The sequence below is a fragment of the Gracilinanus agilis genome, chromosome 3 (assembly GCF_016433145.1).
Source record: "Gracilinanus agilis isolate LMUSP501 chromosome 3, AgileGrace, whole genome shotgun sequence".
NCBI lineage: Eukaryota > Metazoa > Chordata > Mammalia > Didelphimorphia > Didelphidae > Gracilinanus > Gracilinanus agilis.
The window spans coordinates 130,470,343-130,497,384 of record NC_058132.1 but is presented as its reverse complement, the minus strand read 5'-3'; the positions used below and the strand labels follow the sequence as shown (position 1 = coordinate 130,497,384).

The 27,042-nt window shown below is 33.6% G+C and overlaps 1 protein-coding gene across 1 annotated transcript in view; it reads left to right on the top strand.

Moving 5' to 3' along the window:
- The window catches only part of NBEA (neurobeachin), an 800,789-nt gene that overhangs the window by 662,885 nt on the left and 110,862 nt on the right, over nucleotides 1–27,042 (top strand). The window contains exon 45 of the mRNA XM_044668958.1: nucleotides 11,195–11,307. Within this exon, the coding sequence (XP_044524893.1) occupies nucleotides 11,195–11,307 (113 nt within the window). The remainder of the gene's footprint in view (nucleotides 1–11,194; nucleotides 11,308–27,042) is intronic.

Sequence of the window (27,042 nt, the reverse complement as noted above, 5' to 3'; positions counted from 1 at the left end):
AAAATAATCACAGAAAGATCTCTGAGTGGATACAATAAGTCATTGTGAAACAAAATTGTATCTTCGCGGTCTTTATTTCCTCTCTTATGCTGAAATTCCTATCAGAGATGTCAACCAAAAGGAAAATAAGTTGTTTTCTCCTCTGGAATGTTTTGCTGAGAAAGTTAGTATTATGTCCAAAAGATCATCCTAATTTCCAATTTTATTTTTCTGAATACTTTGACGTGCTGATTTTATATTGTTTTTTGTTTGTAAAAATTGTGAAGATAGAGTGTTTGGTTTGAGCCTATAATTTTATTAATGTGGATAATTCCTAGTCTGGCAATTCCTTCAACAATTTAGATTGGTAGCTCTCCTATAATTAGTAGTTTAAAGAGTTGCCTCAGGCTCAGCCTGTGGTCATACAATTAGTATATCTGGGGTAGAACTTAAGTCTCAGTCTTCCTGAATTCACAACCAGCCTTCTACCCACTACACCACATTGCTTCTAATTAAAGATACTTTTTTGTTGGCCTTTTGCTTACTTTGTGTTTTTTGTGCGTAGGCATATGGCATCCATTACTTTATTATATCTATGTTTCGACCATCAGTCAACAATAATGAATATGCCAGGCTCTGTGCTAAGCTCTAGGGATAATAAGAAAGGTAAAAACACTGTCCCTGCTTTCAAAGTGGTTGCATTATATAGGAGAAGGCAATATGCAAATACCATATACATACAAGGTTATAAAGTGTACATTAAAGGTAATCTAAGAAGGAAGAGATTAGTATATCCGGTGTTGGGGAGTGGGGAGTGCAGAAAACCAACAGAGATGGTAGAATTAATCTGAGTCTTGAAGTAAGCCAGGAAAACCATTAAGTGGAAGTAAGGGGCCAGAGGATTCCAGAAATGGGGACAGTATGTGGTAAATTTTAACTCCATTATGAGTCATAAGAGTACAGAAAGGAAAGTCATATCCCTCTAAGCAAGAAAATTGGAAAGGTTGGAAGGGGCCAGGTTAATGCCAAACAAAAACCTTTATATTTGGTCATATAGCTAGAGCTTAGTACAGTGCCTGACATAGGTATGTTCCATGATTTTTTAATTGTTTCTTTGTGGCTCTTTGCAACTCTCTTTTTTCTTTCTTTTTTCCTTATTTTTTCTTCCTTCCTTCCTTCCTTCCTTCCTTCCTTCCTTCCTTCCTTCCTTCCTTCCTTCCTTCCTTCCTTTCTCCCTCCCTCCTTCTCTCCCTCCCTCTGTCCCTCCTTTTCTTCTTCCTTTCCAATCTCTTCTCTAAGCTTAGAGTTTTGTTTGTTTTGATTATAACTAGTCCCTCTCTAAATCTCCCCTCCCTCTTATTCACCACCATTTTTCCACTTCCTATAACCCTGTTGATTTGAATGTAGTCTTACACCAAACTCTAACAAAGTATTTGTATGGGTTTTCTTCCCTCTTCAAGGTTCAAGGGATACCAAGTACTCCCTTATCCACTCCTTCCATGTTTGCATTTAATTCCACTTGTAATAATGAAAATAAATGTAATATGTAATAATTAAAATGCTACATGTAATATTTAGAAATTGGTTTTGTTAAATAATATTAGTAAAAAATTGTTGTGGTCACTGTTTATAAAATTAACTCTTAAGTCACGAAGATGATAGTAGCTTTTAACAATTTAATTTAATATAAATGTAGTATGGGAAAGAAATAAGAAAGGAAGGAAGTAGAAAATTATTTCCTAGCCTACCACTCTAAAGTCTGATCCGAAGAATTTCAGCTTGCTCCCCAACAAGGTTCCAATCTCCACATAAATGTCCAGTAGTCTCTTCAGAGCAAGAGTCTTACCAGCCCATGAGGGTGTCTTTCACCCAAGCCACCAACGCAGAATGAAGTAGAAGAAACAACCAGAAAACTAGCTCCCAAGACCTCAATCTCCTCTACAATCTTGTCCTTTATAGATAGCCCTTTTCTCCATGTCCCTTCCTATCTCTCTCTAAGCTGGTCTATCACCTCTCAGGAACCAATCAATGTCTCTCTGACCCATACTCATAACCCTTAGTTCCAGGTCATGTTCCTAGGGTTCTTATCCCGTGACCTCTGTTTGGAGCTTTCCAACCACGCTAATGGGATGGGTGAGAAGAGAAGAAAGTTCTTGACCCTGGGAGGAAGGGGTTCCCTTTACACACTTGCCTAATCTGATTATGTGAAATAAGTTTCCATGGCCTTCTGCCAGTTTTCCCCAGTGTATCTTTACCCCCAATTTTTTTCTTTCAGAATCATTAAAACTTAAGTTCTCATTTAACTATGAGGTAATCACGTATCTATAACCTCTTATGATAGTAGGTTTGTGGAAAGACTTTTTTATCATCCTCCTTCCCATTAGAATGTAGTAGTAGTTCATCTTTATCAAGTAACGTTTCACTAGTACTTATCAATTTTTTTTTTGCTTGACTCTCATATTTGTATTTCAGAATTCTGGTGTGGTTATTAGTTCTTTTCATTAGGAATATTTGAAATTTCCTCTCATTAAAGGTCCATTTTTTCCCTTGGTGGTATTATACCTATTTTTTCTGAGTAAATTGTTCTTGATTGTAGACTGTCTTTTGCCTTTTGGAATACTATATTCCATAGTCTACATTCATAGTCTTAACTACTCAATATTCTGAGATCATCACTATGATTTCAAATTAGTCTTATTTCCAGCAGCTTAAGAGTGTTGCTTTTTGTTTTATTCTGTTTTATTTCTGTATCTAGAAGCTCTGAATTCAGTACTGACAAAATTTTTATTAGGGGGGAAAGGGCATTTCAAAAGGTGATTGTTATATTCCTTCTTTTTTTTTTCATTGCAATTGTTCTCATGTTTGGGAAGTTTAATAATTTCTTGAAATACTATATATAGTATCATTTTTTTATTTATAGATTTTAGTTAGTCCAGTGTGTTGTTATCTCTCCTAAATCTCTTTTCCAGATAATTTGTTTTTATGTATGAGGTACTTTACATTCTTTTGTTTTTTTCTCTGTTTTGTCTTTGTTTTAAACATTTCTTATCTCCCAAAGTCATTAACTTCTATTTGGCTTATTCTAATTTTTAAGTAGTCTGTTACAAGGGTAAAGTTTTATACTTCATGTTATGTTCCAACAAGTCCAACTGGAAGCACCAGGCAGAACCATAGTGAGGTATTGATGTGGGGAGAGGCAGGTAAAATTGTGAGGGATGAGAATGAAAAAGTAGTCAGAGAAGGGACATGGCTTTGTACATTTGAGGGTAAAAGAAAAGAATCACTGGATAAGAAGAGCATAAGTGGTTGCTCTTAAGCATTAAAGAATTTTGTTGTTGTTCAGGTATTCACAGCTATGGTTTGACTCATGATTCTATTTAGTTTTCTGGCAAAGACACTGGAATGGTTTGACATTTCCTTCTTCAGCACATTTTACAGAGGAGTAAACTGAGGCAAACATGGTTAAGGGTCCCAAGCCAGATTTAAACTGAAGAAGATGAATCTTTCTGATCACAACTGGCACTCCCTATCCATTATGCACTGTTAAAGGTTAGAAAAAATGTCTGCTTAGTGAAATAGGGGAATGGGGGAGTCTGGAATACTTGTTATGACAGTTAAACACACAACTTAGCCAGGGAAACTAATTAAATATTTGTGAGTCCTTTGGGGTTATAATGAGGCAGTAGGAAGCAACATAAAAGGATTTTAATAATAAAATAAGGTAGGGCAAGTGGGAATGAGGCAATCTACTCTTTTTTTTTTTTAAGCCCTTACCTTCTGTCTTGGAGTCAATACTGTGTATTGACTCCAAGGCAGAAGAGTGGTAAGGGTAGGCAATGGGGGTCAAGTGACTTGCCCAGGGTCACACAGCTGGGAAGTGTCTGAGGCCAGATTTGAACCCAGGACCTCCCGTCTCTAGGCCTGACTCTCAATCCACTGAGCTACCCAGCTGCCCCCTGGGGCAATCTACTCTTAACCACTATAGGAGGGAAGATACAGGGGTTTAGGTGGTCCAGAAAATCAGGGCAGGGGAGATAAAACTTACACTACACTATACTAGACTAAATACAAGCTTGACAGGGTTTGGGGATCTCACTACTTGCTCCAACAAAGTTCTCTGCTGTCCCAGGGTCCAGGATGCTGGTACAGTCCACTAACTCCACTGGGTCACTCCAATAGGCTGTCACAGATCTGGAGGTCCACCCTCCAAAGCTGCTAATCCAGACCTATTTTGTAGTTCCTCAAGTGAGGTTTCTTCAGTGAGATCAAGGCACAAACTCCTCCACCAGTGGCAAACCTCCCAACTGTCCCAGAGCTCAAAAGCTCTGTGCTCTTTCTGCCACATTCCAAAAGCCCTTAGAATGTTCAACTAAAGCTTGCATTTTCAAATATATTTTTCTAAATTTTACACTTATCTACCTTAACTTATTCCTTATTACATCAGGGAGCAGCTGATTAAATTGTTCAAAGTCCTCCCCTAAGCTATAACATAATGACACATTGTAATGTTGTGTCTTGGGAGGCCTTGCCACACAGCAAACAGCAAAATGTAGAACAATACTAAGGGTTGGAGTAGTGAGACGGGAAGAAAAAGTTCTGGATAGCCAATTGAAAAAACTGTAAGGGCAAAGATGGAATCCTGAACAACGTTTGCCCTGATCTAGCCATAAGGGTTGGCCATTATAGAACAGAAAAAAGGTACCAAAGCAAAGAGAGAAGATGGAAAGTCTTTCTTAGGTTAGATTATTATCCCAATGAGCATATAATACATACAGTGTCCTTAAGGACAAAACAAATAAGAGTTATAAGAGGAAACTCCATGTAAAATCACTCTAGACCAGTGATGGGCAAACTACAGCCTGCAGGCCAGATGTGGCCCCCTGGTTCTATCCTGCCTGGTGATATTATTCCTAATCTGACGAATACAATTAGTAGGATACGATACAATGAAACTTCAAAAGAGTTGCCTTAGAAACAGACAGAAATGAGCATTTCTTTTCCTTTGGCCCCTTCTTTAAAAAGTTTTCCCATCACTGCTCTAGACAGTATAAAATATTTGGGAATCTATTTGCTGAGACAAACTCAGGAATTATATGAACACAACTAAAAAACACTTTTTACACAAATAAAACTAGATTTAAACAATTGGAAATATATTAATAGCTCATGGGTAGGATGAGCTAATATAATAAAAACAACAATCCTACCTAAATTAATTTACTTATTCAGTGCCATACCTATCAAACTACCAAAAAAACGTTTTCATAGAATTAGAAAAAATATAACAAAGTTCATCTGGAAGAAGAAAAGATCAAGAATATCAAGAAGGAGCAGCTGTGTTGCTCAGTGGATTGCAAGCAAGGCTTAGAGACAGAAGGTCTTAGGTTCAAATATGACCTCAGACACTTCCTAGCTGTGTGACCCTGAGGAAGTCACTTAACCCCCATTGCCTAGCCCTTACCACTCTTCTGCCTTAGAACCAATACACAGTATTGATTCCAAGATGGAAGGTAAGGGTTTAAAAAAAAGAAGGGAATTAATAAAAAAAAATGTGAAGGATGGGGGCCTAGGAGTACCAGATCTTAAAATGTACTATAAAGCAGTGATCATCAAAACAATATGGTGCTGACTAAAAGATAGAAGGGTGGATCAGTGAAATAGGCTTAGGGTAAATGACCTCAGCAAGCTAGTATTCAATAAACCCAAAGATCTTAGCTTTTGGGATAAGAACCCACTCTTTGACAAAAACTGCTGGAAAAATTGGAAAACAGTATGGGAAAAATTACATTTAGATCAACATTTCACAACCTATACAAAGATAAATTCCAAATGGGTAAATGACTTAAATATAAAGAGGGAAATTATAAGTAAATTAGGTGAACATAGAATAGTATACCCATCAGATCTATGGGAAAGGGAAGAATTTAAGACTAAGCAAGAGACAGAAAACATTACAAGATGTAAAATGACTAATTTTGATCTTATTAAAAATGTTTTCTACAAACAAAACCAATGCAACCAAAATTAGAAAAGAGCAACAAACTGGGAAAAAATTTTATAATAATTTATAAGGAACTAAGTCTAATGTACAAGAAATCAAACCATTCCCCAACTGATAAATGGTCAAGGGATATGAATTGGCAGTTTTCAGATGAAGAAGTCAGACCTCTCAATAATCACATGAAAAAGTGTTCTAACTCCCTCTAGATTAGAGAATGCAAATCAAAACAACTCTGAGGTGCCACCTCAGACCTAGCAAATTGACCAATATGACAGTAAAGGGAAATAATAAATGTTGGAGGGGATGTGGCAAAATTGGAACATTAATGCATTGCTGGTGGAGTTGTGAATTGATCCAACCATCCTGGAAAGCAATTTGGAATTATGCCCTTTGATCCAGTAATACCACTACTAGGTTTGTACTCCAAAAAGATAAAAAATGTTTGTACAGAAATATTTTTATCCACACTCTTTGTGGTGGCAAAAAATTTGAAAATGAGGGTTGTCCCTTGAATGGTTGAACAAATTGTGGTATATGATGGTGTTGGAATATTATCGTGCTAATAGAAATGATGAACTGCCTTGATTTCTGTAAAAACAGAGAAGACTTCCATGAACTGATGTGGAGTAAAATGAGCAGAACCAGGAGAACGTTGTAGAAAGAATTTCAGAATAGAAACACAGAAGAAAAACATATATCACTTGTTAATATGGATATTAGATTGGGGGGGTTTGGTTTTAAAAGATTATTACAAAAATGAATAATATGGGAATAGGTATTGAGTGATAACACATGAATAATCCAGTGGAATTAATTGTCAGCTCCAGGAGAGGGGAGGGAAGAGAGAAGGGAAAGAGCATGAATCATGGAAAAAATACTTTTTTAAAATAAAATGAAATAAAAAATACTTTAAAATAGATTTTAAAAAAGGACAAAGAAAAAATGTATTTTTATATATTTCCTTCTTACCTTATACAGTGAGTATTAAACATTTATAAGTGTTCAATTGGATTAATATTTCTTCAGTCTAATAATGGGCTTCCCCCCCCCCCATAATCCTATGAGCAGAATTCTTGACAAATACCAGGTAGGCATTTGATAAAATGCCTACTGGTTAATTGATCTTTAAAATGTGACTTCACTTCAATTTCTTTACCAGTTCTTTAGAATTTTGAAATTTTAGCCTATGTTCAGGAAATGAAGCCAGTGACTTCAATTTTGTTTCTTAACTTTCTCTATGATTTTGAACATTTCACAAGTTTCTTGTTTTGCTAGTATTTTGTGAGTTCAATTTGATCTCCTTACATTCTTCCCAGGATTTAAGTATTAATTATTTTGCCACTAAAGAAAAAAAAAACACAATCTGGTACTAGTTTTAACCAAATGTTAGATAATACTTCTGATTTTACAAAAAATTAGTGTGACTGTGCTTTTTTGTCTTCTAAAGATGTTTTTTTACTTCAGCTATACTAATAAGCATCATGGAACATTAACAAATTAAGCATTCAGTAGATTTTTTTCACACCATAATACATGTGAAACAGATAGGTCTTCAAATGGCTAAATATTATTTAAGGGAAAAAGAAGAGAAGGCATTTGAATTATAATTCATCAAAATGAAAAATCTTACTTATTTGAAAGCTATACATTTATTTTGAAGATCTGTGTCTATGAATCACATGATACCTAGCATTTTACTAAAATCTAATTTTAATTTATAATTTCTAGTTTCCTTTATTTTGGTTAAATATGTTTCTAAAATATGTATCTTTTTCTTGTGTTACTTGACTAATATTTTAAAATATTAAAAATTCACCAGCTTGTCTTTTAAAAAATGATAAAATGACTTCCAATAAAGCTTCTTATAAATGATCCCCACTAACTAAACTTTTAATAAAGGTTTGAGAAATTTTTATATGATCAGCTAATGAATTCAGCATAACTTTCCCCTACTCCAACCTTTTTCTCCCGTTTAGCATTTTCCACTTTTTTTACCCTGTGATGTACAAGCCCTCACTGGTTAATTATGTATATATTTAGCTACTGCATGTGTTGGGCTTATTATTGTCATCTAATTAGATGTAACTTGAACTGCTTGCTTCTAGAAAAATCATTAAAAATTCTTTCCTAATGACCTAGAGATGACAAAATGTCTGTAAAGTGTGAAGAAGCAGACAAGCATAGGAACATCGCTCTTAAAGAGTGTTAATCCAGATGCTGCAATCATCTAATTAAACAATATTTTGCTGTCATTAACATTTTCACCAAGGAATTGCAGTTATAATTTCTTTGTCAGCTGTCTCTAGATCACTTTACCTTCAAAACTAAAGTGCCATATAAAAACATTAAATTGGATGGTTTAATTAAAAAGTTTTTTTTAACCTCTTTTTTATAATGAAGAAACATATCCAGTGTTTCTGAGATCTCATTTACTGTGCCTCACTTTTATTGTTCAAGTAGATTAGTGTCATAGACATGCAATATTTAATATTCAGTCTTTAACATTAATCTTTATGAGCCTATTTGGTGAAAAATGTACTCTTGCCACAGCTCAAGAAGGCTTGGAATCTACCAAAAGTTTATCTATTAAATTAACACAGCTAAAAAATACAACTTTAAAACTATATCTAGGTTATATAAGAAAAAAAAGTATAAATATTAAAAAATTAATTACTTATGGCGATTTAATGAATGGCAGCCAACCATTTTTTAAAATAATAAATCTCATTTGAGAAGATTAAAATAGTAAACCTTATTCATTATTAAAAATTATGAGCCACTGAATTTTATATTATCTCTTGCAATCACTGCCTTTAGGTATTATATTCTTAAGTACATAATTTAATTGAAATTTAGATCTTTTCCCACTCTTTTAATGTGAAAATCTTAAATTTATAATTATTATTAACATAGCTCCTTTAACATAATCTGCACGACATTATATTCACTTGGAATTAGTATCCTGCTAAAAAGTTTATAATCAAATATAATTAACATAATTTTGAAATAATCTAAATAATTTTACAGTTATTTCAGAAGTATTCCAAGAAAAGTTACCATAAGCAATTATGTAGACAGTGCATCTTGAATAAAGAAAGATTCTTTGTGTAAGAAGTACAGTAGGAGTGAATGAAGGGAGATGGAGTGTCATTGTAGGAGGTCTAAAGACACCATTTTGGCTAGTTCACATAAGAAAGGAATAGGAGTAATGGCCAGTGAGCCTAGGAACGAAAGTTAAGGCTAGTTTGTGGAGAACTTTATGAGCTAAGAGGAGTTTATATATAAGTGAATGTATATTTACATTTATTTCAAGTAAACGGAAAATGGCAGCATGTAAATTTTAGCATGATAAGCTGTTAACATGAATTGTTTCTTTTGATAATTTACATTTTTAACTGAGGTTTTTCACATTATTGCATATTTTACCTTCAGATAAGCTAAATTAAAGTCATGTGTTTACTTTTTTAAATTTCATTTGGGACAGTTGAACATTTTAAAGATATTCCTTCATTTATATTCTTTATCTCCTTTTCCCTACAGATCAAATATGGTAGGAAGTAATTCTAATTAAAAATTGACATTTTTAACTTGATATTTCTTTTTTAATACTAGCTCACATAGGATTGTGAATTACAGATTGTAAATACTTCGATATAATAAAATAACTAAAAGTTATATAATTGTTTTTTTTGATTTATAAATTTATATTACATTCAATGGAACCAACTTAGTGCAACATAATACTTATTTTGTGAGTTCTAGTAGTAGTAATAATGTTACACTATATTTTGTAGCACTATACAATCTTCAATGTTTTCACATACAATCTTTCATTTGATCTTCACAAAAATTGTTTAATCATAGTCTAGTTTTAGGGACCTCCAGATGGAGTTTTCTTAGCAAAGATACTAGGGTGGTTTGCCATTTTCTTCTTCATTTTAAAAATGAGGAACCTGAGGCAAACAGGGTTAAGTGACTTGCTCAGGGTCACACAGCTGGTGAGTATCTGAGACCAAATTTTAACTCTGCTCTTTTTTACTCCAAACCCAATACTTTCTCCATTAAACCAAGTTGCTGTTGCTGGTTCTGATCCTCACAATACTATAATTTATTATTAATTTTAGTGTGCATTATGCTTTATTTTTACATTATTTATTTCATTAGTACATTGACCAAATCATGTTGAAAAAAAAATGTGTTACCAACAAATCCAAACTCATAGGTGTACCTATAGTCATATGATTCAATGTCATCCTTGAGCAGAGTCTAAATACATAAAGAAGGTAGAACATTACAAGTGCATTATATCTTAACTACATAATCTTTTAAGACAAGCACTTAAGACTCTCTATCACCCTACCTCTCCAGCCTTATATAACACTATTCCCAACACCTTTCTTATGCTTTGACCATACTCATACAAAAAATTACCCATACTCTGCCTTTATACATAGCATTAACTATACCTTGAAGAATCAAAGGTCCTCCCTTTTAATCTTAAAATAATACTTTATTTTCTTTTGTAATGTTTACCTTAGTTTATCTTACATTAGAGCTATTAAAGAGTTATATTTTACATGTATATCTCCTATCTCCTTGTTAATTTTTAAGCTTCTTCATGGTAGGTAGCATTTTTAAAATTACCTTTTTATCTTGGCTAGTAAGATAAAATGTTTAGCAAGATACAAAGATAATTTAAACATAGTATCTTCCCATATTGATGTCAGTGAATGGAAAGAAGGGAGAAAGTTGAGCAAGTTTGCTTTCAATTCAATCCCTACTGTATATTGAAATTCCTTTTCATAATGCCTAAAATCCACAGGCACAAAGTCTGTGATACTGACATAAAAAGTTTCCAAATTTGTTTCCTTCTTTGCTATGTGGGTAAGTTGTGTCTTATGTTTTTAAAAAATGCTATGATTGAAGAGCTTTGCTTTGTATAGACAGGAACTAGAAGTGTTGAGTTATATAGTTAATTTGTGTAATCTTGAATATTTTTCTTACATTATAGAGAAGATATCTTTTAATGTCTAAATAATATTTTAAGATAATAAACACAAGATAAGTGATTTTTTTAAATTGAAGTCACAATTTGACAAAATAAGGAAGTTGCAATACCATAGTTTATTCTGTGGCATATATACAAACACATTTATAATATTTAATAATCATTTCATGTATAAAATATTTCACATAATATTTTTTCTTTATCAGGACGAACATACAACGATCTGAACCAATATCCAGTATTTCCATGGGTATTAACAAATTATGAATCAGAAGAATTAGACCTGACCCTTCCAGGAAACTTCAGAGATCTTTCAAAGGTATCTTTCAATAGAAAACTAATTCATTCTACAATATGCAGATATAATTATGCTTGAAAGAGCACACATGTTTCATAATGAAACTCTAATAACATCCATTTAATAATATGAAAAGAACACTAGATTAGCATCCAAAAGACTTTGGCTCTATTTCTTACCAACTCCATGACCTTAGACAAGTCAGTTCATTTCACTGACCTTCAGTTTCCTCATTGCTAAAGTGGGAATGTTAGCTCAAATAGTTATTACAGCAATCAAATGAGATCATGCAAGAATACTCTTAGAAAACTATGAAACAGAATGTAAATAAAAGTATAATCTTATGATTTTTATTTTATTGATACTCGAGAAATGTATGTGCATGTCACTTACTTCATATAGTTCTTTAACCTTTGCATTAAATTGCCTAACAGACATTTTAAGTATAGAGAAGAGTTGATGGGATATTAAATGTTAAATTAAATTAAATATGGGATATCCCAGCATAAACAGAACGAAAATGTTATACTACAGAGAGGAAAGATAATAAAACATTTGTTTTTGATAGCCTAAATTTTAAAACAGGTTAAAGAAACTGACCTTAATGCAGAATATGAAAATCAATCATTTCTGAGATTTGATGACGTGGGTGATGTGTTTGGAATCATGGTCAAATAAAATATCTTGCGATATAGAAGATTGATTGAGATGAATTCAGTGATACTAGAGTATAGTTTGGATTAAGTATATCTAGGACTCAGAAAAAGAATTTTAGCTAAAATCTATCAAAATTTTTTTTGTTTTATAAAAACAAGGAACAAAAATTAAGTGACATATATAATGAGTATTTCCATGTACAAGGAGAAATTTATACTACCAAATATGCTGATAGGTAACTTCTCTAGAAATCTCATATCACTGGAACATAGTGAAAAACTCAAACTTCCAAATGCCAAATAGATATCACAGAATCTATGCACTGAAACTGGTGAGTCTCTTATCTTCATTCAAAATTCAGTTCTGCCTGTTTTACACATAATTCTAATAACCATTGCTATCTAGCTTACCAGCCAGAGACTTTTAGATACAGCAAAGAGAAAGAAAACATGAATGAGCTCAGGGTCTTCTTACAGACAGACGTAGTAATAGTTGATAGCAAGACAGAGAATAGACAAAAGTAAAATAGTAATTTAGTTACAATAATTTATAAAAATAGCCTGGGGCCCTGTAATATTGAGACACAATCACATTCACCACAATGACTGGAGGGCATCACTGTATTGTAGACCAATGTGCTAATTTTATTCACAATGATGACTTTAAACAGCTAAAAGTTAAATAATGTTCAGTAGTTCCATTTAAGAAGATATAGGAGGGAGGGAACAAGCATTTTTAAAGTATAAGGCACTGGGTTAAGTACTATATAAAAATTTTCTCACAAAAGCCTTGGGAGATAAGTGCTATTATTATCCTCATTTTATAGTTGAAGAACTTGAAGTAGACAGAGGTTCAATAACTTGCCTAGGGTCACATAGGTAGTAAATGACTGAGGCCAGATTTGAACTCATGTAGCTATCTAGCTGTCAGATAGGAATGTATTTTAGAATTTTTGCCTCTCCTATGTTAATCATGTTATGTGTGTTTATCCCAAATTCCAGGTTGTTGTTTTTTTGTTCTATAGTTAGAAAATATTTGTAGCCTATTCTCTATTTCATTTACATATTACCATAAGTTAAAGTTGCCATCAAGTTATTAATTACTTATCATTCATTTTGCATTTCCTCTTCTACTCTTTGTTAGGCATTGTTTTTTAGTTCTGTTTGTTAAATTTACTAAATATAAAGCCTGGAGAAAGTAATCATTATTTAACAAATGAACTTGTGAAAATTAACAGATAACCTTAATGAATTCCAATGGATAATAGATTAAAACATAAGAGGACAGCTGTAAAAAAAAAGAGACAATAGAATGATATATTTATCTGAATTACATAGAGCAGTGATGGGCAAACTACGGCCAGTGGGCTAGATGTGGGCCCCCTGAAATGTTTTATCAGGCAGCCCAACATTATTCGTAATGTGACAAATACAATGAGTAGGATACAATACAATGAAACTGCAAAAGAGTTGCCTTAGAAACAGACTGACAGATGAGCATTTCCTTTCCTTTGGCCCCCTCTTTAAAAAGTTTGCCCATCACTGACATAGAGAATATCGTTTTCCTATTCCACAGACAGAAGAAATTATTACGGACAAATCAGAGACTACTTAACTACATTAAAATAAATCATTCTATGCAACAAAAATATAATTAAAAGAAAAAAGTGTTTAGGAAATACTGTGGAAATGAAGATGGTGTTTAAATATATACAAAGAAGTAGCAAATGATATGAAAAGACAGTTTTCTCAAAACAAAATATAGATTATTAATTATTTGAAAAGATGTTTGCTCTCATCAATAGCCAGAGATACAAATTCAAATAGTGTTAAGATGCTACCTCACACCCATCAAATTGGCAAAAATCATTAAAAGAAATGCCATTTAGTTCTAGCAAAATATGGAGAAAAAGTCAACAAACATTTATTAAGTGCCTACTTTGGGGCAGAGTTGGAAACTTATAATCTTTAGGAGTGTGGTCTTATAATACACAGTACAAGTTATAAAAATAATCATACTTTTGGCCCAGTGATTCCAATTAGAGCAACAAACTCAGAAACTATTATTGAAACCAAAATGAAACATCTGTACAAAGATTTTCATAGTAGCATTATTTGCAAAAGATTTGGATTTTACCTAAACATTCAACAGGAAAGAAATGGCTAAATGAATTTTGATACATTAGCATAATAAAATATAACATAATTAACCAAGTACACATAAGTCCTGCAAAGAAATCTTAACAAAAGCCAATTTGATTTAGCCATAAGTAGCCTATTGGTGACCTTTGAAAAAGTAATTTTCCTAGAGAGTAAGGAGTAGGCAAGTCAGATTACAAAGCATTTAGAATTGAGTGGGTATAAGGAAATAGATACACAAGATTTAGGCTACTGTTTTACAAGAGTTGAAAGATAAGTAGAGAGTAATGTGGCAATAGCTCAAAATTATCAAGTGAAGGTCTTTTTTTAAGTTTAGGAGAGAAGGCTGAGCATATGTTTATATTCAGGTGAAAAATAACCAGTGGAAAGAGGCTTTAAAGTGAATAAGAGAAAAGAATATGGAAAAAGCAAGGCTCTCAATAAACAGAAGGTAGTAGAATCGTGGGCACAGTTTGAGGAATTAGCTTTGATAGTAAACACAGCTATTTCTTCCCCTCAGATTGGAGGAAAGGAAATGAATGAAGATACTGAAAAAACTAAGGAAGGTCTCATTTTGATGAAATTTCAGATTTCTTTTAATGGTCATTAGCTATTAATGTGGAAGTGTAAAGTATAAAGGGGGAAAGATTTGGAATAGTCAATATGAGTATTAGGCAAAAGTGTTGGACAGAAGAACAATTAATAAATATAAAGAAGTATTGGTAAAGGGTCCTAAGGACCAGAGAGAGAGAGAGAGAGCATTTAAGTACTTTCTTTGTCTCAGTTAAGTCCTGGCAATATAAACACAAGCAAGATAGTCCCTGACTTCAAGAAGCTTACATTCTAATATAGGAAGACAATGTATAAGTGGGACTTGGGGAGGAAGAGTTAGGAGTCCAAGGCAAAAGCCAGTCCAGTAGAGGTAGTGGACCCTAGTGGTAGAAGCCAAGTTACTAGTCAGGAAGAGTTGGAGGCAATTATCTGAGTAAATGCATGGCAGGTAATGGGATGGGAAATATATAAGCAAATAAAGTCCAATGACATTCCACAGCATAGGAATGAGAGTGGAGACATCAGGTGGTGACAGTTACTCTGCGTTAGGAATTAGCAAGACAGAAACAATGGAAGTTCAAAGCAGATAATGGATTCTAGAGTGGTAGCTATTAAATCTGGAAATGGTTGGCAGGAGAGTTCAAGACTGAGTAGGGAGGGAAGAGGAGCTAAGTTGACTCTGTGGCTACAAAAAAAAGTGGAAACAAGGTATGAATACGTTGGAGAAATCAGTGAAAAACAACCAAAATGCAATGCAAGTGAACCCCATTCTACAGAAGTTTGGTATGAGATTTACCCAAGCCATTTCATTTAAGGAGTATTCATAGGTGAAACTGTCAGGAATGTTAGCAACTTGGAAAGTCTCCATTGGGGTGCCCCAGGAATCTGCGTTCAACCTTACACAGTTTAGCATTTTTATGAAAGTCTTGGACAAAGGCATAGATAGTATACTCATCAAATTTTCAAATGACACAAATCTAGAAAGGATAGCTAACACACTAGATAAGACAGTCAGAATTCAAAAAGATTTTGATTGGACAGAACAATAGACCAGACATAATAACATGAAATTTAATAGAGATAAATGTGAGCTCAGAAATCAGCTTTACAAGTACAATACAGGAGAGTTTCAGCTGAATACCTGAAAAAGTCCATCTGAAAAAGATCCAGTTGTTTCATTGACTTAATATTGGCATGAATTAACAGTAAGATGCATCAACCATAGAATCTAATGGAACCTTAGGGAGGGGTAAGAAGGATAGTGTCCAGAATTTAGAAGAGATAGCACAACTTTACTCTGTACTGGTCAGATTCTGTCTTATTTATTTAATTTAGTTCTAAATACCACAGAAGAGGAAAAAAGCCACTCATAAGCTAGAATATTAAAAAGAAGGCAAGCAGACAGCTAGGTGGCTCAGGGGATAGAGAGCCAGATCTAAGGATGAGAGGTTCTGAGTTCAGATCTGGCCTTAGACACTACTTAGCTGTGTGACCCTAGGCAAGTCACTGGCCTTAGACACTACTTAGCTGTGTGACCCTAGGCAAGTCACTTGACCCCAATTGCCTAGCTTTTACCACTCTAATACCTTGGAACCAATACTTATCATTGATTCTAAGATAGAAGGTAAGAGTTTAAAAAATTTTTTTTAAAAGCAAGGAGAGTTGAGGTCCTTAAAATCATTTCATAGGTAAATTGGTTAAAAGAATCACCTCTTTTTTCACATATTTTGTACATATGTTCCATGTGACTGTGTATTGTGTTGTCTCCCCCATTAAAATGTAGTGGGTACAACTCTAGGACCGGAGTACAGAAGGCTTGAGTTCAAATGTGTCCTCAGGCACTCACTAGCTATGTGACTGAGCAAGTCACTCAACTTCTGTTTACCTCAGTTTCCAAATCCGTAAAATAGGAATAATAATACCACGTACCTTTTAGGATTGTTGTGAGGTTCAGATAAGATTATATTTGTAATGTAATGAGCACAATGCCTGGCATGTAGTAGGCATTTAATACATGTTAACTGTTAGTAATAACAATAAGATCCTTGAGGATAGAGACCATTTCACTTTGTGTATACCTCATGCTTATCACAGTGTCTACTTGCAAACAGTAAGCACTTAAAGAAGTGTTTGTTGCTTTTTCATTGACTAAATGGTGTTTAGCATGGAAATGGATAACAGTGTCTTCAAGTCTTAGAAGTTCTAGCATTTAGAAGAAGAAATGAATTTGTTCTCCTTGGCAGGTGGAATATATAAAAGTTGTAAAAAGAGAAATTTAGACTTGGGGTAAGAAAAATAACTTCCTAAAAATTATTACTATCTAAAAGTGGAATGGGCTGCATTAAGAAATAGATTTTCCCCCTCGTCGAAAGTCTTGAGGTAAAAGATGAATGATCATTTTTCAAATGTTATAAAAGAGATTATTGTTCATATGAGTTAAGACTAGATGATACCTACTATCCTTTTTAATTCTGAGATTTAAGAAGTCTCTTGGTGAGAGCAGATAGCCTGTGCAGTATCTTTCCCTTGCTTATTTATAAGTTCAGATTTAGGGGATTTGTGAGGAAATTATGATTGGAAAAGGCTGGCAGTCAGATAAGAGGTTGGTAATTCCAGCTGGACAGTGTCTAAGGTATACTGATGCCCACAAAAATGTAAAAAGACACTGCAGACCTCCAAGGCAGGTGGATCCTTTAAGAATGAAAAGGGAGGGAGAGTTTGGATCTGTAGCAGAAGGGAATATTTACATTTATGAGATTATAGATCTATTGAAACATAAGATAAAAGAGCTTAAGCACATCAAGACTACAAAAATTCTAAATCTCAAATGGCATTTTATTTTACATAAATATGAGTGTTCATTATATTTTGCAAATATTAATGTACCAAGTATTTGAACTCATCACCTTTGCCATATTATTCTCTTCCATTTCTTCTCTATGCAATGCTCTAGCAATGATTCCTTCATATTGTTTAAAATTAACTTGACAGAAAAACATTAGCAAATTAAATATACAAATAAGTTTTTGCTTTGAACTCATGCTTCATTAAATTTCTTAATAGTGACTTCTTAAAAATGGACTTCTGTAGCATGATAGACTGTCCTAAGTAATAATCATTGGTAAATATTAAATTATATTAAAATATTTATACAATTTAAAGAGAAACTATTAATAGACTAATGGAAAAATACCAATAGACTTCAAGAATATAATAATTAATAACATAATAAAACACTAGCAAAAATAAATCATAATGCAGATTTTTTAGCTATACTGAAAACTACAAAATGAAACTTTGATGATTAATGTATTCCTTGTAATCTCAGAAAGAATTTGAAATGTTTTGGGTGTTCGGCCTTTTTCTTTCAACAAGAAAATTTTAAAGGCTCTGGTAATTAGAAAAACATTTTATTTCCCAATCAAATATAATAAAATTGGAATTACTTAAAGAACTGTATAAGACTATCTCTGAAATAAGTACAATTTAGAATCCCTGGAATCATGTATTATAAAAAGAAGTACTGAAGATGAACTAGAAACAGATTTTTATTCCTTTTCCCCTCTTTGGGTAAATTGTACTTATTATATAAAGTAGTATTATAAGTTTATGAAAATGTTTTGAGATCTTCTGTTTGTGTGTTTTGCTGCCATTTCCTTGTGTTTTATTGGTTTAGATGATGGAAAATAAATTAGGCTTCAAGAAGAAAGTAAATGGACTTCTTATTTCAGTGATATGTGAGGAAACTCCTTTTACCAGTACAAGTTAGTACCTTCTCTACAATGGTCTGAGAGGTTAAAAGGTTAAGCCCAGGGTCACACAGTAAGCCTCTGTCAAAGTTGAACCTTGAATTTAAGTCTCTCTAGCTCCAAAGTCAGCCTCTATCCACTATGAAATGCTGACTCCCAGGGCAGAATTGCATATTATAATTAATAATTTGTACAAATATACTTGAATTTTACATGCTAGAGTGGCAGGGCATATCAGTAAAAATCACATAAATGTCATTATACAAATACAGAATCGACTTTGAGTCAGGTCAAACCCAACTCACCAGAGGTCAAAGTCAGAAGAGCTAGGCAATTCAATATATTTCAGACTCTAACTTAAGAAAGATAGGACTGGAGAGGTAGATTTACAGCACTCAGTCTTCAAATGTTCAAGTGCCTATTGTGTGCATCAGAGATACAAAAAAGGTAAAGATATAGGTCCTTCTTTCAAAGAATTTATATATAGCTATGGAAATAAATACACAAGATAATTTAAACAACAGAACCATGTATAAATAAGAGCCAAAAAATGCCTAGTGAAACTGACAGTAAGTATTATAGAAGTAAGGGGAAGATGTCACATTAAAAATGACTGACATTTACTTAGGTCTTTAAGGTGTACCTTAAAGCACTTTGCAAATATTATCTCATTTGATCTTTACTACAGCTCTGGGAGGCTAATGCTATCATTATCCTAATTTTTCAAGAAGAATCCACTGAGTCTGTGGGTTTTTTACATGAATTACCCAACTTATTGCTTAAAGCAGGATTCATACTAGGGTCTTAATCCAAGTCTTAGCTAATGTGTTGTTGCCTCTAAGGATAGTTTGTTGTTGTTCAGCCTTTTTTCCCTCACTTACATGTAAAAACAATTTTTGGTGTTCATTTTCTAATATTTTGAGTTCCGTATTTTCTCCCTTCTCTCTTCTCTGCCCTCCTGAGACAGTAAGCAGCTTGTTATTGGCTATACATGTGCTATGTAATAATAAAAAGAGCCAGCCACCAGTGTTATGATAGAGGGGGAAGAGTGGGAGAGTCTCTCATACAAAATATATTTCTATTTTCATCACAATGTGGAAGAAGACACATTAAGAAAAACATGAAGAAAATAAAGTGAAGAATGGTCTTCTTCATTCAGATTCCATTAGTTCTTTCTCTAGGGATATGAATGTTATTTTTCTTCAATCTTTTGAGATTGTCTTAGATGATCGTGTTGCTGAAAATAATTGTCATTCATAGTTGTTCCATCACACATTATTTTTGTTGCTGTATATAATGTTCTCTTGATTCTTCTCCCTTCATCCTGCATCAGTTCATGTAGGTCTTTCTGAAATGTCCTGCTCATAATTTCTTATAGCATAATAATATTCCATTACAATCAGTACATCACAACTTGTTCAGCCATTCCCCACTTAATGAGCATCCCTTAGTTTCCAATTCTTTGCTACCACAAAAAGAGTTACTATAAATATTTTTGTACAAATAGGTCTTTTCTCCTTTTTTAATGATCTCTTTGGAATTCAGACCTTTTAAGGGTATTGCTGGATCAAAGGTATGCACAATTTTATAACCTTGAGCACTGTTCCAAATTGTTATACAAAATGATTGGATCAGTTCACAAGTCTACCAACTGTGTATTAGTGTCCCAATTTTATCACATCCCTTCTAGCATTTATCATTTGTTTCTGTCATATTATTCAGTCTGCTAGGTTTTGAGTAGTACTTTAGAGTTGTTTTAATTTGCATTTTTCTATAATCAGTAATGATTTGGAGCATTTCTTCATATGACTATAGATAGCTTTGATTACTTCTTCTGAAAACTGCCAATTTATATCCTTTGACCATTTGTCAATAGGGGAATGATTTGTATTCTTATAAATTTGACTCAATTCTCTATATATTTGCCAGAGACACTTGCTCTACAAGTATTTTTTTCAAGTTTGTTGTTTTCCTTCTAATCTTTGTTTCATTGGCTTTGTTTGTATACAATTTTTTGTTTCATGTCATCAGAATTATCCATTTTACATCTCATGATGCTTTTTATCACTCATAGTCTCTATATTTTGTTTGGTCATAAATTCTTCATTCATCTATAGATCTAACAGGCAAACTATTCCACACTTCCCCTAATTTGCTTATGGTAACACCCTTTTCTGTCTAAGTCATGTACCCATTTTGATTTATCTTAGTATGTGATGTGAAATGTTGGTCCATACCCAGCTTCTGCCAGTTTTCTAGTTTTTCCCAGCAGTTTTTATCAAATAGTGAGTTTTTAATCCCAGAAATTTAGGTCTTTGGATTTATCAAAAACTAGAGTAATATGGTTATTTTTGGTTTATTGTGTAGCTATTTCATTGGTCCACCATTCAATTTCTTAGCTAGTACCAGATTGTTTTTACCACTTTTATAATATAGTCTGAGATCTGGTACTGTTAGGCCACCTTTTCTTTACTTTTTTTTTTCATTAATTAATTCCCTTGATTTCCTTGACCTTTTGTTCTTCCATTTGACTATTATACTTTTCTAGATCTATGAAATAATTTTGTGGTAGTTTAATTAACGCGGCACTGAGCTGATAAATAAGTTTCAGTAGAATTTTCATTTTTATTATATTAGCTTGACCTACCCATGAGTAACTGATGTTTTTCAAGTTGTTTAGATCTACCTTTTATTTATATGAAAAAGCATTTTGTAGTGGTGTTTCTGTAGTTCCTGCTTTTGTCTTAGCAAATAAACCACCAAATATTTTACACTGTCTACAGTTATTTTACAAGGAATTTCTTTTTCTATCTCTTGCGACCAGATTTTGTTAGTATTATAAAGAAATGCTAATGTTTTAAGTGGGTTTATCTTGCAATTTTGCAAAAGTTTTTAATTATTTCAACTAGTATTTTTTAGCTCTCTAGGATTTTCTAAATATGACATCATATCTACAAAGAGTGATCATTTTGTTTCCTCATTGCCTAGTCTAATTCCTTCAATTTATTATTACAATAAGTATTTGGCTGTACCTAATTATGTCTTCTTCACCTAATTCTGGGCCTCAGACTACCTACCTATTTCTGATAAGAAGTCTAATAGGCAAAACAATCATTGGATGCCTTCCTAATAGCATTTAATATAATAAGCAGATGATAAAGATGTGTTGAATAAATAAATGAATGCTGTTTGTATAAATGTAGTTTAAAAATCCATATTGTCTTTGTGCCATCTGACATTTGTGGGGCTTAGAAAAGATAATTAACAGGACTAGGTGACTGAAGGACAGTCATAGCTTAACTTTTGTATCTATGCGCCCCATACCACTGCTAACTTAGTTGCTATTTGTGTTGTAAGGCAAGTCATTGACTGAAGAATAGTGTTTCCACTCTCAGCACCAGGTGTTAGAAGTGATTATTCTAAAAATGTCAAGTTTAGTTATCTTCAGATTATAGTTTGAATGCCATCTGTGTATTTGAGTTCATGCCCAGTGGTCAATCTTATAATCACAATAATGGTATATTAGATTTTACCATCTTGATAAGATTGAAAAAATCCTATTTGTGAATCCATAGCTCTCATGGAGATTCAGATTGAATAAAATGATACATGCAAATAATATACAAAGTAGTATTCTTTGTAGCAGTGATTAAATTAATGATGTAATTTTGATCCCCTTTAAGCTTTCCAAAATATTGAATAATTTTCTGGTAATATAGTATGTATTAGTCCATAAGCACTAGAAATACTATTTAGTTTAAATATTAAAGAAGAAGGTCCATATTTCTCAAAATATCTCCTTAGCTTTTCTATTTCTTATTATTCCTTGCCCCGTTTAATTGGATTTTATGAAAGGACCGCATAGGGAACAATCAACATCCTTTATTAGTATGATAGATGTAATCTTTCATTTGATTAGGCAGCATAAGTTCAAGTTTTATTTATTACATTTACAGGGTTAGAAGTTATATTTATGAGTTGGCAGAACAGAAAGCTAATGAAACAAGCTGTCATAGATAATCTTTTAGTATCAATCTATGAAGCTACATGCCCATTTTTCTCCTTTATCAGTTTTCTTAATGTGCCAATGTAGTGAAACATAAAATTTACTGATGTTTTAGTTGTATACAGTCATTTTGAACCCGATTTCCAAATAATTATGATTGCACAAGTTTGACATTTCCAGCTTCATATTGTCACTGCTTATTAAAGTGTAAATTGGAATTTTTCCTCATTTACTTTCAGTCATGCACTCAGTTATATAAAAAAGTTTTCATCACAAGAAAATTCTACTAATATTGACATGTGTATGAGACATCAGATATACCCATCCATTGAGTGGAAAAATATATTTTGTTAATACAGAAGGTGTTTGACTGACAGATGATAATAAGCATAACCATTTTCTGAAATTATTATGGCATTTTTTTAAAAAGGAAGTGATAATGCCTTGAGGCTTCTAAATGTAATAATGCAAATGATGGCACTGAAGTGTGAATACACATCAACAAGGCACTCTTGATACTGCCAAATCTCTGTGATCTGTATATAATAAAGTTTATTTTGTAAATGAGGAGGGTGAATGATCCTCTAGCAGAAGAATGCTGGTACATGTTTTTCCAGTTTATTTTAAACTTTTAGCTAAAAGGAGGGTTTCTGGAGCAACTAGGTTATGCAGTGGCTAGAGATCAGGAAGATCTCAGACACTTACTAGCTGGGTAATTCTAGACAAGTCAACTCTCTTTGCCTCAGTTTCCTCATTGTAAAATGAGCTGGAGGAGAAAATGGCAAACCACTCTAATATTTTTGCCAAGAAGATACAAAATTTGGTCATGAAAAGTCAGGCATGACTGAAACAATTGAACAACAAATCTATTCATAAAATAAATGCCTTTAAAAGTAGAATTTTCTGGCATTAAAATAAAAATGGTAATATTTTTAAAGGCACATTAAAAATATTATTCTTTGTATATGTATCTTGCCATCCCTCATGGTTTCAGATCAATTTAATTCAGCAAACATTTACTAAATAAATTTTCCTACCCTTTGTCTGGCCATGCACAGTTTTTACCATGGCTCTGAAGAGTTGGTTAAACTTGAAGAAGTTGTTCTTGATGCTTTCACATTCCTTCCTTTTCTTTGCTTATCTCAATTTTTTTCTCCAATAGAGAGACAGGGCTTCTTCGCTTCTCCCTTCAGCTATTACTCCTAAATCTTTCCAACCTCCCACAACCTTTATAACAACCAGTTACCAAAATGTGGCAAATTCTTCCATTTTATAGTGTGATGAACTTGCACAAAAATCTCATGTAGCCAGTTCTTTTGAGTGAGACCCATAGAATCATTATATCTGACACTGAATTTTCCAAAGTTTGAGGAAGGTTACTTGATGTGTCTGCCTTCAACTGAGACTTGAGGACCCCCTTGGGTATTTGTTAAGGCTCTCTTCTACATACAGGTATACATAGCACAAGCCAATATTGGAAGAGACAGGTATTTTGGATCTAGGAGGCAGAATATTTCCTTCTGAATAAGTGAATTTGCTTATCATCAAGGCCTGCATGCCCTAAAAGCAAAATTATCATTTCCAAAAGTGAATTGCTTTTCATCTAGGATGTTTCAACCCTGTTTGTGTCCAGGGTCTTAGTGGGCCGTTTTTCTACCCTCAACACAACAGATTGTATTATGGGTAATTTGTATAAGAAAAACCAGGATACCCTTATTCATGTTGCTGTCTCAGCATTTTATGCGACCACATATCCATCTATTCATCTAGATGCACCTTGTTACCACTGGCATATGGCCAAGACATTCACATTGGATAAAACTATTGATATCCTAAAGCCTTTGTTAGTGCAATTAGGTGAAATTTATTAAGAATGTATTAATAAAATGGCTTGAGAAAATTTCTGCTAGTCATCGAAGAGAACAATATGTTCATAAAGGAATTAAGTTACAAGATGTAATAAGTGAAAGAAAAGAGCAGGAAATGGCCCTTTAATAGTTTTAGGTGTTGTAACTTTTTATCATTTTTTCTCTTCTGATAGCCTTTGTCTGGGTCATTATGAATATGATGGTGAAATTTAAATTGACTGTACCAATAAGTGGATTAACAGTTGGTTAAAAAATGATTCTCAATGATTCATTTATAAATGTGTCAACCTGATTAGAGATTCCTAGTGAAAATTTACAGGACTCACAGTGCTTGGCCTTATCTTGTTCCTCATTCCTGTCAGTTCTCTGATGAAGAAATATTTATTTGGTTTGCAAATTCTAGGATATATATATATATATATATATATATATATATATATATATATATATAGAGAGAGAGAGAGAGAGAGAGAGAGAGAGAGAGAGAGAGAGAGAGAGAGAGAGAGAGAGAGAGAGAACAGGAATACATAAGGCCAAAAGCCATTCTACAATAGAAAGATAAAAAGGTATTAACAAACCTTTCTCAAAAGGATCAAAAACTATTACCAAGAATGTTTGTTAGTCAACAAGCACTTATTAAGCACTTTCTGTATACCTGAATTTGTGCTGAACGTTGCTATACAAAGAAAGGCAAATAATGGTCCTTCTCTCCAAGGAGCATGAAGATAATTAGATATTTATAAGATCTGTTAATTGTTCACGGAAGGAACTGAAATAATGATCCTTCCTAGATGGATGAGAGCTGATAATCACCCACCTAGGAACCTTCTCAGGGCCAGTAAAGCACAAAACCCTTAGGCTATAGAAAAACAAGTTTATTTGATGGTTGGAGTAAGGGAAACTGGTAGGCAAGATCCTAACACTATTAAAATCTAGGCTACAGCCAACCTCTATGCATCTCACAAAAGATGGCCTTCTGGTCTTCTCTGGGCTCTGCCTTCAGCTCCCTGCTCTTATCTAAGACCCCAAAGCTATCTGACTATACCTATCCTAATTTATATGGATTAACAAAAAGGATAAAGAGGAAGGAAGGACCCATAGGTATATTTGAGCCCTTACCTAAAGCCTTAAAGACTTCAACAGATAACCAAAGTCACAGTTGACAACCCTTGGATTACCTTGGCCAATTGGATTTCTGGCAGATGGATCACAGTCTCTGTACCTCAGGGAAAAGCAGTCCACTCCAAAGCAAACTCTCAACCAAGGAAATCACTAATCTCTCCACAAGATTAGAATTACCAAGGGAAATTTACTAGAGCAAAACCTCCTTCCTACTCAGTCAAAACAAAAGTCCAAGGAATGACTGTTATTTCCAGTTACATAACTCCCACAATCCTTCTCTCCTTGTCAGAATCCTCTCCCAGGGCTTGTATCCAAATTCTCCTCTTTTCCTCTTTAAGCTAATCCATGAAATTTACTCTATCCCTTACCTACTTCCTACATAACTCTCAAGAATGGAAAGAATACATAGTTGGGGGGTGTCTAGGAAAGACTTTCTTTAGATAGTAGGATTTGAGTTGAGTCCTTTTTTTTTTTAACCCTTACCTTCTGTGGTAGAATCAATGCTAATTATCAGTTATAAGACAAAAGAGCAGTAAGGTCTAGGCATTTGGGGTCAAGTGACTTGCCCAGGGTCACACAGCTAGGAGGTATTTGAGACCAGATCTGAATCCAAGACTTCCCATCTCCAGACTTGGCTGTCTATCCATTGAGCCACCCAGTTGCTCTTTGAGTTGAGTCTTAAAGGAAACCAGAGAAGCTAAGAAGTGGAGGTGAGAAGACAGAACATTCAAGGCATGTAATATAGCTGGCACAAAGGAAACAAAGACCAAAGATAGAGCGTCATGTTTGAGGAACAGTTCAAATGATTACAAATGCCATTCTCAGTCTCTCACAATCCTCCTACCTATTGAATTCCTAAATGCCAAAAGGAAAGGTCCTGGAGATAATAGGGAGCCACTTTAGCTCACTGAGCAGAGGGGTAGCATAGTCAAACCTTTGCTTTTGAAAAACTACTTTGGCAACTGAGAATGGATTAGAGTTGGGAGAAATGTAAGGTAAGAAGACCATTTAGAACATGAACGAGGGTGGTAGCTGTATTAGAAGGGAGAGATATTGTGAAGATGTCAGTGACAAGAATAGGTAACAGAATGAATATATGGGATGACTGAGTGAAAAAAAAGAAGACATGTAGGTTTTAGATTTGAGTGACTGAGAGGAGCATGGTATGCTTTAATGAATTTTTTAATTTTCAGTTCCAAATACTCTTCTTCTTTCATCTCTATCTTCTCCATTCATTGAGAAAATAAATAAAAAATTTAAAAAAAGGAAATCTGCTAAAAATTTGTATAGTTACCTAGATGGCTCAGTGGATTAACAGCCAGACCCAGAGGCAAGAGCTCCTGGGTTCAAATCTGGCTTCAGATACTTCTGAGTCATATGACCAAGGATAAGTTACTTATCCCACCATTGCCTAGCCCTAACCAATTTTCTGCCTTAAAACCAGTACACAATAGTGATTCTAAGACAGAAGGCAAGGGTTTTAAATATATATATAGGCAAGTAAAACAGATTCCTATATTAGCCATATCCATATGTATGCTTTAATCTGCCCTCTGAGTCCATTGCCTCTCTATTTGGAGATATATAACATACTTCAGCATGAGTTGGTGCTAGACTATAGTTTATTCCATTGTGTTTATTGGAATTCATAAATTTTTCAAAGT